Here is a 13,852-nt window from a genome sequence, read left to right on the forward strand (position 1 = left end):
ACCTCCCCGTTTTTCACAGTCATTCGAAAGGAAACTTGGCATTCGACTACTATAAACGTAAACACTGCTTTATATTAACATAATTCCATGTAAAGAATTTAGTATTTATCGAAATATTTAGGTATTAAATGAATAACGCCCAAAAGCACCTCCTTTACTTTGAACCTCGGGAAAATCACGAATTCTACTCATTGAAAACAGAGACTTTACCACTCGAATCGGAACTACACATGCAGGTTTTATTTAATTCCAATAAATGATTGATATAAACTTAACCACACAATGTAATGATTTATTTTCATTACCTACTTTCATTTTCTTACTAAATGAATGACTGAATTATTCACAAATATTCAAATACCGTAGTGTCACGTTCATCCGACCTTTTCTTATCCAACATTTCGTATTATCCGACATTTCACAAAATAATAACTATTCTATCGGAAACATAAACGACAATTTGTGTCATAATAATTTTTGTTGATCCCGACTCTAGGTACTGCAACTTATTATTCAGCCATATATTTTTTTTTTGTTGTAAAAATGTTTATTAGGTTTGAAATGTATAAAACATAAGCAAATTTTTACGTTTATAATATTTTTATATTATTACTTTTCTGTCGTAGTTTTCCCACTACTATGTTGAAACACACAAGTGAAAACATACAGCTAGTGTGAAAATATACAGCTATAACGAACATTTCTCTGCTTCGTAAAAATAAAAGTAGCTTTTTTGTAGTGTTTTTTTTTCCTGTGTAGAAAAAAATAATTAAGAAGTTGTGGTTCCCAGATAAAAAGGAAATAGCTTCACACGAATTCTTAATTCACACCTTTTTCCAGCTCTATTTATTTATATTTTAGCTTTTTAGCTAATTGCTTCAACTCTTTCAGCTCTAATAAGTATTGCAGTTGTGTTTTGTATGCGCCGGCTTGAATGTGTGCTATTTTTTGGGGGAAATCGTTATTTTCACTGATCTGACCTGAATAATAAAATTTAGAATACATTTAGATTTTAAATGCTCATGCACATTATAAAATGTTCATAAACTAATTTGATCAGTTAAATAGTTCGCTCATGTTTATCTTTTTCAAATACATGGTGAACACAGCGTGCGCTGTGGATGTAATAAACATTTATTATTTTATTTAACAGTCTGAAATAAAAGACGGAAATATTCAGTTTACCTATCTATTTACGGCTGTAAGCAGACTATTACCAAGATAACGACTGTACATTGAGTCAGAAGTTCTTTGATATGGTAATGCACAACATCGCGAAAATTCGCCCGCTAAGAAGTTTGGCACAAATTATACTGAATATTATGGGAGAAAACGTAATTGCAGTTACTAAGTGACCACTTCACTACATAAACCTAAATGTAACTTTTATATATATGTATATTCCAGCCTCATGAGCCATCTGAATTAACTTACAATTAACTTTGTCCAACGTAGGCCTAATCATTGGCTACAATATCAAAATTATTTTCAAGGGTCTGCCGAATTACCTCAATTTCGTGAATATAGTTTTTAAAGAAAAATAATTTTTTCCTGTTGTTCGAATCAAATACAACCATGTTATAAAAAGAGCAACATAATAACATTGTGCGTATTATAATTGTATTCATTGGCATGTTGATAGTATTACATTCTCTTGTAAGTAATAAATTGTTTAACTGATAACAATGTATTAATATCCTACATAGTAATCTTCATTTTAAAACATCCAATATTTCAACTCCATTAATTTCAGCACTGACTAGTTTTAAAAACTTTGATACCTTATTTTATTTTACAGGTTCCCGTGTGCCGGCGGGTTTGTTAGGGCTTGGCGTATCAACTACCTAATCTTAGGAACACTACTGCCTAAATTTATTGGCCAATAAATGCAAGACAATGACCAATAAAGCCGGCGGAATCTTTATTACTAATGCCTAAAATTTATTTCAAAATCTCTTATCCATAGTTAGAAGTCCATAGGTTTTGACGTGACGTCTAATAAATCGATGAACTCCGGCTGCACGCACGAAAAAGTGTCCCGTAACGCACATTGTCACACTACGGATGTCCCGCTACGGATGTGTCCTGTTATGCTCATTGTACGCATGCGTGGCATCTCTCTTCTAGTCGATTGGAACAACTATCGATTTGACTTTTCAATAATATTTTCATCGTTTGAATTATTAATATTATGTAATTTAACGATCGTTCACCGATTTTCAGCACAATCGGTACGGTTATTAATTTCCCACCTACCACTATAAGAAATAAACATGGCGGACTACATACGTTTTTAAAACTTCCACAACACAAAACAAAATTTTTACGTATATATATATATATATATAACATCTGAAACAATAGTTTCTAATAATGCCTCGTGGCCGTGCGGTAAGCATCGATGACTACCAATCCAAAGGTTGACGAATCAAAATTCCGGCCACTGCGATACCTTCATTTTTGTACTTGTCAAAATAAATACGGCTCGCGCGACACTACAAAAGTAATAAATTTATTTGAATTAATGAATGCAAATAAAAGTAAATTTATCAATTAAATTGTAGATTTAATTTCACTCCTTTGTATCTATACAATATAGTGTTAATTCAATAAAAATGATTCAATTTTATTCATAAAAGTATGCAGAGGTAGATTTTATCATACAAAATATAGAAAAATTAAAAAAAATTCTTCCTCAAAGAATATAATATTTTTAATGCCTAAATGGTTTGGTTGCAAAAACCTATTACGGCTCAGTCTCAGGCCGAATATAATATTTCATTTTCTTCTGGATCAATCATTTCATCAATGTTTTGTTATAACGTTGTCACGTTAAGCTATTATCCGTAAACCAACTTTACAGACAACCAATTTTTTTGATTGCTTGTCTTCTGCATTCCATATATGTATATTCACGTAGGTCTTGGATTTCTGCGACAAACAAATGCCCTACAACAACGTATGTTCGTCATTGCTTCCATATAAACGTAACTTGTAGGACCCGGGTTCGCGCCCCGGCTCCTCCAAGGCGGATTGCTCAGGCGAATGGTGGCATTTGTCTGATAGGAATACAATCCCTTGTAACAAGTGAGGCTTACCCAAGAGGCGATTTGGGTGGAAACAAAAAATCTGCTAAATTGGCTTCCATATGGGAGTACGTTTCTTTATGTGCTCCCATATGGAAGCCAAACTGGTAGGTTTCTCTGGGGTCGTGGAGTTTTGCCAAAAAAATCTTTTTTCATTTTAGATTATAAAATTTTAACGTTTGATACATTATCGCGTTGGAAAAATATTAACCACTTTTTAAATACCAGACAATGAAATGTAATTTTAAAATAGTTGTATCAAACGTAATAATTCCTTTTACAAGTTAATATTTACGTTACATTGCATTACGATATCTAAATCAAAATCTTATGCACGGAATTTGTAAAATTTATCTGTATATTATTGATTATAAAATCCTTGTATATTTTGATTTTTGTCATATTTTTTTGATAGTTTTAATAGTTTCACCGCATTTTTATGCAATAATTAAACTTAGATAGTTTCTTGTGAAATTGTTGCTTTTCAACGCTCGCTCTTTACGTCTGCCAGTCCGGGGCGGATGGACAAAGAAATTATATAAAAAAATTATACAATTTTACAAATATTCATGGCACACTCGGAATTCTGATCCAAATTCCTTCCAAAGGTACATAGCGACTTCAGCTACTGTCACCTGAAATAATACTGTTGAATATTGCATAGAGTGGTCATTTCATGTTGCACATTTAAACGGTATTGCTTGCAATCTTTTAAAAAGGCTTGCTGAATATATAGGCAGGCAAAATAATAAAACTTTAAAATGTGTATTGTATTTCTTGTAAGGCTGCATGTACCATACACAACCTATAAAGCCAATAAAAACATTTTACGAATTAATAATATATTGATTTCCCGCTGGAAATCTTTAGCCCTAAGCCGGTTGTTCACTACAGAATTATATACTGTACTGACTGTGTTGCTTTAAAAAGCATACTCTAGCCGTGAAACCCATAAAAATCATAAGTACGAGTGGCCGCTATGCGCGTTAGAAGTGATGTATCAATATATATAAGTGATAGGGGAATACTAATGTCTACGAATGTGTGGAATGTGTGCAAGTATGCAAGTGAGCAAGTAGACAAATTTGCAAGTATTCAATTAAGCGAGTGTGCTATAATGCAAAAATTTCATTGAGCACCTCACTCCTGAGCCCCGTTCCCCTATCCTCCTTCGAGTACGACACTGATGTTGATAGTTACCCTGTAGGCATTACGCTTTTGTTATGCTGATTACAACATCGCCTCATCTTACTTTACCAGCTGTAAAAAGGTTACAATTAAATTTTCTTAAAATAATTGTTGCATCATATAAATACATACCATTTACTTTTACGTTTAGATGCTAGCAGAAGCTTTATTCGATTTTTCATGGACTTTCTACGGTGAGATAAAGGTGGCGAGATCTTGGAACACTTACGCCAATTTGTTCCCATGGCTGTAGTGTAGCAACTGGAGAATTGAACCGAGGAACAAAATCACTTGAAGTGCGGGTTCACTGTTTCATAGCCTGTCGCGTGACAGCTGAAGATAAGGGGTGGATGAGGGGGGAAATAGGCGAAGTGGCAACTAGGCCGTTCCTTCTCTCTTCCACGCGGCCCTTATCTCTTGTCCGCCGCCGGCGGACCATGTCATATTACCAGCGTGCATTGCAGCCTATACATCAGGCACTGCCACAAAATACATTTAAAAAATTTGGTGTTGCTTGTATATTTAACCAGATACATTGTCATAGCCAAGGACTTTTCGTGAGATTTAGATATGACCAACGTTGTTACGAGATGATTAAGGGGGTAGAACATACTGTCTGATAATTGTGACAAAATTAAAACTTAATTTTACAATATCAAACTTAAAAATTTAAATTAAATTAAAATTGTTTTCGTAGAAACATGTATGCTTATAATATCTACAATTTGGTGTTTGTTTTAGTTTTCTATTACAATAACTGACGGAATCGCGTGCATTTAAGTTTAACCTGTAAATCCCTATCCCGCCATTCGGCTAGCATGGGAGTGAACCGAGCCCTTAAGTCTCCGTCCCTAACCCGGACACTCAGTGTTCAGCGAGGTTGGGTCGCGTCACAGAACAAGGAGGGAAATAAAGAAGTGGCGACTCTTTACAGTGGAAACGGAAAGGAAACCCTGTTTCACGCGACATGTGTCGCTATCTGTTGGGCGGGCCCATAACTACCAGCAAATTAATCGACGCGAAAATACTTGATGCTGTTTTGTAATAAACCGTCATGTAATAAAAAAAAAAAAGGAGTAGGAGGTGGAAAAACTCATTGCATTTACACACCACAAAATTAATGGCTACTTTAAAAAGAGTGAATTTTCACTGGTTTTATTTGCCTGATAATTTCTTATGCATCACTTCTCCTGATAAATTAATGTAGTTATCAGCGATATATCGCCGCCTGAGTATTGGAATGTTCTATGTCCACTTTTTAGGTTTTTTTTATGCTATGGACACGAAAACAATATTAGCATTCATTTGTACTATATATCCACGCACATCTACGCACATAAAAAACGTTTGTTCTTAATTTAAGACCAATATTATTTGGTTCTATTTCATGATATTCATGGTTGATTGAATTTTCAAATGCTTATAATCTCAGTTCCGACCTCAACGGACATAGAACACTCCAATTCCCAGGCGAGGATATCATGAGGACCACCAACCTAGCGGACGGGCCCGCAACTACCAGGTGCCAGTCTCGGCGGCTCACCGGCGTTGTTGACGAGCACGTGGAGCGCCGGCTCGCGGGCCAGCAGCAGGCCGGCGCCGCGGCGCACAGAGTTCAAGGACGCCAGGTCCAGCGCCAGCACGACTAGCTCTCCCGCCCGGGGGCAGTCGGCCAGCCGCGCCGATATGTCTGCCGCCGCGCGCCGGCCGCGCTCCGGGTCGCGGCACGCCAGCACCACCCTGGCGCCTGCGCGACACACGTGCGTGTACAGGGGCGTAGCCAGGAGGAGGGAGTTTCAGGGGTTCAAACAACCCCCCCCCCCTTCCCCTTCTTAATTTCTTATTCATCACTCAAACCAAAAATGCCGAGATTAAAATATACAAACGTACATGTTTATGTACTACTAGAAGGTGATGTTAAATTACACTTTAAATTATACACGTAAGAACACAAACATCAAGCAATATTAACTCGTTATTTCAGGATTTTTTTTTAACAACGTTGCCATTGTAATAATACACCGCTATAACTAAACTAACCTTCATATCAAAATTAATAAAAAAAAAATTACCATTAAAATATTTAAATTTAATAACCGAATACTGCTAAAATAGCAATATTTTACACCTTAAAATCCAAATGTTTCCCGGGGGAGGAATACCCCGGACCCCACCCCACTTTAATACGGATGGGGGGGGGGCATGCTTCTTTTAAACCCCCCCCCCCCTACCCATGCACGAATCCTGGCTACGCCACCGCGGCCGTGTATAGTCACTTTCCAACTTTCCTTAACATTTGAAAGTTATTGAATACATCTAATAGCTCCTCGGGCATTATAATAATTGGAAATGAAGAACCGGAATAAAATCCATTTTCGGAAATTTTGCCTTCTATTTTGGAGAGGCGCCGTTACGGTAGACAATCAGCGACTTCTTTGGTGGATATTTATAAAATGATTTTACATGCTCCAATGAGTATCGTTCCTGGTTACTAACCTTTTATCACAGATGTGACTTTCGTTAACATCAGGGGACATGCCACACGTACTGCTGTGCCAAATGAAAATATTTATTTGATAATCTAAAATAGTCATAGTAAAAAAGTAATCACGAGTCTTTTTTTAAGTAATAAAATTTGCTTTGCACTGTTGATAAAATATCTATAGCGCAAAGGTAGAACGCGCGGTTAAGCTTACGTAGTTCAGACATAGTCTCTGGAATACTATTATTATTTTTTTAATAACAGCTCACTGGATTATACAATTTGAACTTAAGCAATCATATATGAATACATTTCATTTGTTTATCTTATTGCTATTATGTTATTAAATACATGGCTTAGTCCATTTGATAATACCTACTTTGTTATAATTTACAGTCATAAACATGTGCAGAAACTTTACAGTATTAACTGTATTGTGAATTCCAACAAGATGGGCAGGCTTTTAATAAAATTCCTTGTCGAAAAATATACAGGTTCAAAACCGGGGTTTGGTATTATTTCAAGTCTTTTTAAATGAGCCGTTTACAATAGTTTATGACTCAAACTCACGACCACCAAAATTGAATTACAAAGTTAATAAATATTTTTTTAAGGTAAATGCTATATGAGTAGAGACCTGCAAAATTCGCGGATTCAGTGACCTCCAGGATAGACTCTACTACACTCTACACACTCGGGCAAATGCCCACCTGTTCATTGGCCGCTGACTTGTGAGTCGTCTCAACTGGGTGGCCTGTGATTCGACACTTCTTTGAGCGAGGGTCTCTAATTGGCCCTCATTACTCCAGATTAACAGTGGACCAATTGCAGAATTCAGCGCTGAGGTATAATTATTTGAATTGTAGCATATAACGAAATGAATCCGCGAATTTTGCAGGTCACTATATACGAGTGTAAGTTAGATCGCAGAGAAAACTGAAAAAGAGGTTTCGAAGACGGACCCACCTCTCCTGACCAACTCCAGCGCCGTCTCCTTGCCTATGCCGGTGTTGGCTCCGGTGACGACGACTGTCTTGCCGTCCAGCCGCGCCTCGCTCTGGCACATCCTCGCGAACAACATGCCTGCGAGGAGGAAGAACAGTAACCAGGGCCGGTGCAAGGTCAATTGCCACCCTAGGAGAAAAAACCTTAATGCCTCCACCCCCACCCCCCTCCCTTCGGACACCACAAAAAAAAAATTTTTCCTTGTCTCAAAATACATCACGTAAGCCTAAGATTTTGTCAACAATCAAATGTAAGCAGGCTTGTGTTTTTTTTTACCTTTTTTTTTTACTTATTACAAATCATAAACGGGTCACCGTGGACTTAAAATAATTACTTATATCAATATAAACATTCCGAACTGTTACAAAAAATCCATTTTCATCTGGTTTCAATAATCGTTAAACATATTATGTATATGAGCTGTTATGTGTCGTGCTGCGCCGCCCCCAGCTACTTGGCGCCCTGGGCGGTTGCCTGGTTCGCCTATATGGACGCGCTAGCCCTGACAGTAACCTCCTCCTCTTCATGTCCACGCTGCGCTTTAGAACACTCTACAGGCGAATAATCTACACATCGACATAAAACTAAACCAAAAATCGAAACGTCCGTTCAGGATATACGAATTACTATTAAATAAATATATTTCCCCGTTATAAAATTAAAATCTAATTCAAATGAAACATTAAAAAAAAAATCTTGTCCATACGACATTATATAATTAAAAAAAACTGTCATAACTACTGACAGTAACTCCAGTAAAACACTATCTTTATTTCATTGTGATACCTCAAATATTTCCGAAGACATAGTGGCAATTATAAGTACTACGAAATCTGACAGAAAGTATCATTTCTTCTATTTTAATAAATCCCATGAGTAGTACGTGTATAGGTTATAGCCGGACCTGCTACTAGTTCCGGTGAGGGATGGTGATGCCAACTGCCATCTTAGGTTTGTTACGTCACGGCTACCATATTGAAATCCATCATCTTATTTTCTAAAATCTTCAGCCACTCTGAATAATTATAATGTTACAGCCGCCATTTTGTTTCCTAAAACTTTCCGCCATCTTGGACTTTGACATCATGTTACCTTCTGCTGGAAATCGACATATTGTTTTAGACATCTTGGGTAACATAATGTCCGCCATATGATTTTCATCGGCTGGATGTCGCCAATATTTGATGACGTAATGTGCGTCCAAATATGTGTCCTAGATGAACGTGCATAGTCAAGTCTGTAATCAAGACTAAAGATTTAACGTACTTATCAGAACATATTGGTCTTTTATTACGCGTAAAAACATTTTCCGGGATTTTTGGTCCTATATTATGTGTAAAACATGGATAGTTAATTAGTCTATTTGGTTTTAACAGGTAATATACATACTGTAGGTCTTGCAGTTCGGAGACTCTTGTCTTGTCTGCTCGAAATTACTTTTTGAAAGGTATAGCAAGTCTCGAAAAAGAAGGCTTTGTGGTTCGGATACGATTAGCTTATATGTCTGGCATTGTACAATACGTGGATGAAAGGCAAACCAAGAATCGAGGAGGAATGCCTCATGGTTCGGAGACGCTTGACCTATATGCTTGTATTTCGTAGTCTAGTTGTATAAGGTACACTGAATATGACCTCCATGGTAGGCAAGCCTTATTGTGTAACAAACTTATTCAGCTGGAGCAGGTATCTTTTATAGAAACGTTGTTTGCAGTGAGGATAATTAATTTTAGTAATTATTTTTGTGTTAAAATTATATTTTTCTGCTCGAACGAGTTTCGAAGCAAGGACGGGATTCGACTGAGTCAATCGATATATCAGATAATCATTTAGATCATTTTTGGAATTTTTTCCGAACTGTTAGGTAAATAATTACAAATTTTCAAAATCGAGGATTATATGTAATCGGCGGCTAACTGGAAGCTGGAACATGGGGAATATAAGCCACTTTGTAGAAATTTTGTTGTATTTAGTTAAATAAGAATTTTCATGCAAAAATTACAGTTTATGGCCCCCAGTCAATGATCACTCAAGGACAGGAATAAGTCGAATCGTTCAGATTATAACTAAGTAGGTTTTTAAAATTATTTTTTGATTTTTTTTTTGCACTTTTGTAGTTGTTAATTACAAATTTTTTATATGGCATTCAAAATTGCCGACAAGGTAGCGGATGCTACGACAGCTGACAATACGGTGACTGACTACACTAGCGTATATAGCGTATATAAATTAAACCAAGATGGCGGCCGTAACGTCACATAAATCCAAGTTGGAATTCAGCACTAGTACTTCTCCCGTGCAAATCTTTAAAAAAAACTTCAGAAATGACATTGATTAATATTTTTGGTAAATAAATCTAATGAAATAATTTGAGTCATTGTGAATTTTTCAATTGTTTTTTTTTTTCAATTAGTTCAGTCTGCTTGGGAGTAAGTCGATGAATATTTAAATATACGTATGGTGAAACATCATTGCAAAGTACTCACTGTAATGGATTTCTAAGTTGAAGTATTTTTTAGGTCCTAAAAAAAGATGTTTTACATTTAGTTACAGAGAGACTCTTTTAGAGTATTGACTCCTGGTGGTATTCAGTGGCGGATTTAAAAGCCCCCCCCCCCCCCCCCCCTGCCCAGAAGGGTAAAATATGGACGGGATAATACGACTTGTGATGTAATAAACAGGTATTATACCAGATTCAGACTACCGGTTTCCCACCCAGAAGTCAATAATGGGCCCGTCCACTGTGGTATTGTTACAGTTGTGGTCATTATACATATTAAAACAAATTTGCGTTGTTAAAATCAACTGTTTCAACGAGGGAAAATGTCCATCGCAGCAACTTACAGTTTCAGACATTCTATTGATGTATGTGTCGTGCACTAATGGTCGTAAGTGTTAAATAACATTTTATGCGAATAAAAATTTTCACAATATCGTTTTCAAACAAAATCATCTCTGCAAACCGCAGAGAAAATGTCTGGTTTAATATATACATATATAAGTGAGATAGGTTTTTTTTTTATAAATTTGCTTTTCGTAGCTTAAGACACAACATCGCACAAGTGACAATTTTTTTTTAAATTTTTTTTTCTCCTTAGAAACGTAAGCATTTACCTTCTACTCACGACATATTTCCCCCAAAATCCAACAAAATGCGCTGTTGTGGTCTTTTTTACTAACACCGGCTATCATTAATTTCCAGCATGGCGCATAAAGTTATTAATCTCTCCTGTAAATGTTCTTTTTTTTTTTGTCACACAGGCGGTGTTGTTTCTTAAGCGACATTTCTGAATTTCCAAACATGTGTATCGTATCTTGAAATGTACACAAAATTCTCGTTTGTACATTAAAAAAAAAAGGATGCGAGCCGGGCTCACCCGGTATCCCGGCCACGAAGGTCGCGACCACGACGCACAGCAAGAAGAACCTCTGGACGACGTCCACCAGCCAGTGCAGGCAGCACGACTCGGCGTGGACTGCCGCCTGCATTCTTCGACGGTCCCTCGAGTCCGCGGCGCCGCTCGGTCCTGCCGACAACCGCGTGCGCGCAGGCTTTGAATATATATACTGTATAGAAGTCGCGAGTGGACAGGATTTACTCTACGTTTTTCAGAAGCGTAAAATGAGCAGCTTGGGAACTTCACCGCTGCAGTGCGCTGCCGTAACGCCATGTATCGTCTTAGTTGTTATTTACACGTTAGAGCGCAGCACTGTCGCCCGCTGTCATTCCCCCGCACCCCCCACCCATCATTCACTACAGCTCAAAGTTCGTTCAACGGGAGGGGGAAGGGGTGTTTGAAGAGTTCGACACTCGTCCGCTAGGGACCACCACAAGTCGATGCCCTAGAGATGGTGGCGATTGCGGCGCTGAATTAACCAACTACCTCAAAACCGTATTAGAAATTTTAACCTGGGCTGGCGACTTCTATACAGTATATATATATTCAAAGGCGCAGGGACGTCGGAACATAGAGGAGGGGGGAGGGCAGCAGGGGCGAGTCGCCCCCGTGCTGTTATGCATGGGGGGGGGGGGAGCGAGAGTAGCATTTCGCCCCCCCCTCCTCCTCCTTTTACCAGAATAAATGTTTGTTCCTAGTAGTATTTTTTTTCTCAACCAGTAGTTAGAAACGTTGCATTGGTGATCACGTTGATTAGAAAAACATATCTATTGTCATTAAATTCCAAGACGACCGAAGCTAAAGGGTAGATCACATGGGTTAGGTTATTCGTCACCCACTACCCACGATATTTTGATCCATATTTAATACATACTACGTCGTCAAATTATTTGGAATGGTATGTTTAATATTTTGGTTCGGAAGCTCATTAAAAAGCACAATTTTGCATCTAAAATTCCAAATTTTTCCGGGGAAGGGCCCCCGGACCCCCCCACTCTAGGACTGAGGTGTGATACATCTTTTCGCCCCCCCCCCCCCGGCCCACTCATGAAAACGTTCCGACGTCCCTGCGTGTGCGTGATCACGTGACGACCTGGTGCCAGCCAGTGGACAGGTTCCATTGGGCCCGGGCCTACCCAACATTTCCAAAACTGAAAACTGAAAATAAGTCACTTAACAAATATATATATATATATATATATATATATATATATACACATTTCACGTTAACGTTAGGTTTATTTTGAAAACTATGAGGAAAAGTAAATCTTATTTTCATTACAAACTTTAATCGTTTGCCCTTCTGAGATTAGCAGTTTGCAATGAAATTAAAACTATATATTCGCCTGCAGATTTGTAACATTTTACATTAACGTACGCGATGTGTTGTAATACTTATTCATCTCATATTAACACAAGTTTAAACCTAACAATTAATTTTGTGACCTTCATAGATATTAAAGTAAATTATTTATGTTGATAAACAATTATACATTTATGCTAATATTTATGATTAATATATTATACATGTTGGACTTCAGAGATAAATTACCCAGAGAAAGCCACAAAACTAACCTTTTTGCATCTGAATTTAAAAAATTCCCATGACCACCCTTTGGTATGGGGGGCAGATTCCTGGTACAGCCCAGACTTCTAAAACTGTGCACACGTCCCTGCGGTACAGTCAGGGCCTACCCAAAAATAAATCTGGAGTCGCCCCTGGTGCTAGCTGTTGCGCGGTGCTGGTTACACGCCCGAAACACTGGCAGAAGTGTAGTGTTTGCATTGTGGAAACAGTTTTAAGTGTTATTTTAATGAAAGTAACTACGTTTAATGGCGGAGACTTTTTAATTCATACTCAGTAACCATCATCAGAGATATGAAGCACCATTTCCGCAATGATGTGGGCCGAACAATATAGCGAAGGCGAGGTTAAAAAGTGACTTCAACTACGTCAACACGTGCCGTCTCCTGAAAATTCTTAACTCCGTGCAGACAAAACGAACGTCTTCCACACTGTAAAATTTTTTTGTCTAATTTTTCACAAAATATATGTGGTACCAGTTTCCACCGATTTTACAACTACATTAATGACGGTGTAAGTTTGTTCTTGTGCTCAAGTAAATATACTATCAAAAGTGTAAAAGTACAAGTGCTGTGATTTGGTAAATATGTCATAGCTTATTAGAGCATAACAAGAGGATGAGTTTAGTATTAAAATAGATCATTTCTTCTAAGCAAACCAAGAGAGAGAGGTAAGGAACTGACTATAAATAATGTAAATTAACGGGTACAATGGACCCATCAAAGGAAGCTTCAGGTCCTAAGCGACGGAGATGCGAACGAATAAGTATCACTCTACCAAGGACCCCCCTTGAGGTAGACGACAATGTAAAGAGTCACTGGAACCCTATATGTATTTAGAGTTTCTAAGAAAGCAAAAATATTCTTTAACAGATATTATTTATTCAATAAATATTTCGATTGAAAAGATATGACATACTCCATATAGTGTACATGTTTAAGTAAATAAATATAAAACGTGTAATGTATCTTGTATTAACATTATCTTCACTAATTTATACAATTAGACGAAGGTATGAAAAATAACTGGCCTTGAAATTCATAGCGTAAAGACCGCACAAACAATTACAAGTATAATTTTTACTTTAAACAATTATTCACGCAACAGTGTA

At 37.4% G+C, this 13,852-nt stretch overlaps 1 protein-coding gene across 3 annotated transcripts in view; it reads right to left on the bottom strand.

Annotated features, from left to right (window-relative positions):
• Window positions 1–13,852, bottom strand: part of LOC134535928 (retinol dehydrogenase 11-like) — a 49,991-nt gene that overhangs the window by 13,482 nt on the left and 22,657 nt on the right. For all 3 annotated transcript variants that reach the window (XM_063375318.1, XM_063375317.1, XM_063375319.1), the window contains 3 exons: window positions 11,136–11,285; window positions 7,723–7,839; window positions 5,818–6,021 (listed from right to left, as the gene is read on the bottom strand). In XM_063375318.1, coding sequence (XP_063231388.1) covers window positions 5,818–6,021; window positions 7,723–7,839; window positions 11,136–11,247 — 433 coding nt within the window. In that variant the 5' untranslated portion in view covers window positions 11,248–11,285. The remainder of the gene's footprint in view (window positions 1–5,817; window positions 6,022–7,722; window positions 7,840–11,135; window positions 11,286–13,852) is intronic.

This window comes from Bacillus rossius, chromosome 10, assembly GCF_032445375.1.
Source record: "Bacillus rossius redtenbacheri isolate Brsri chromosome 10, Brsri_v3, whole genome shotgun sequence".
NCBI lineage: Eukaryota > Metazoa > Arthropoda > Insecta > Phasmatodea > Bacillidae > Bacillus > Bacillus rossius.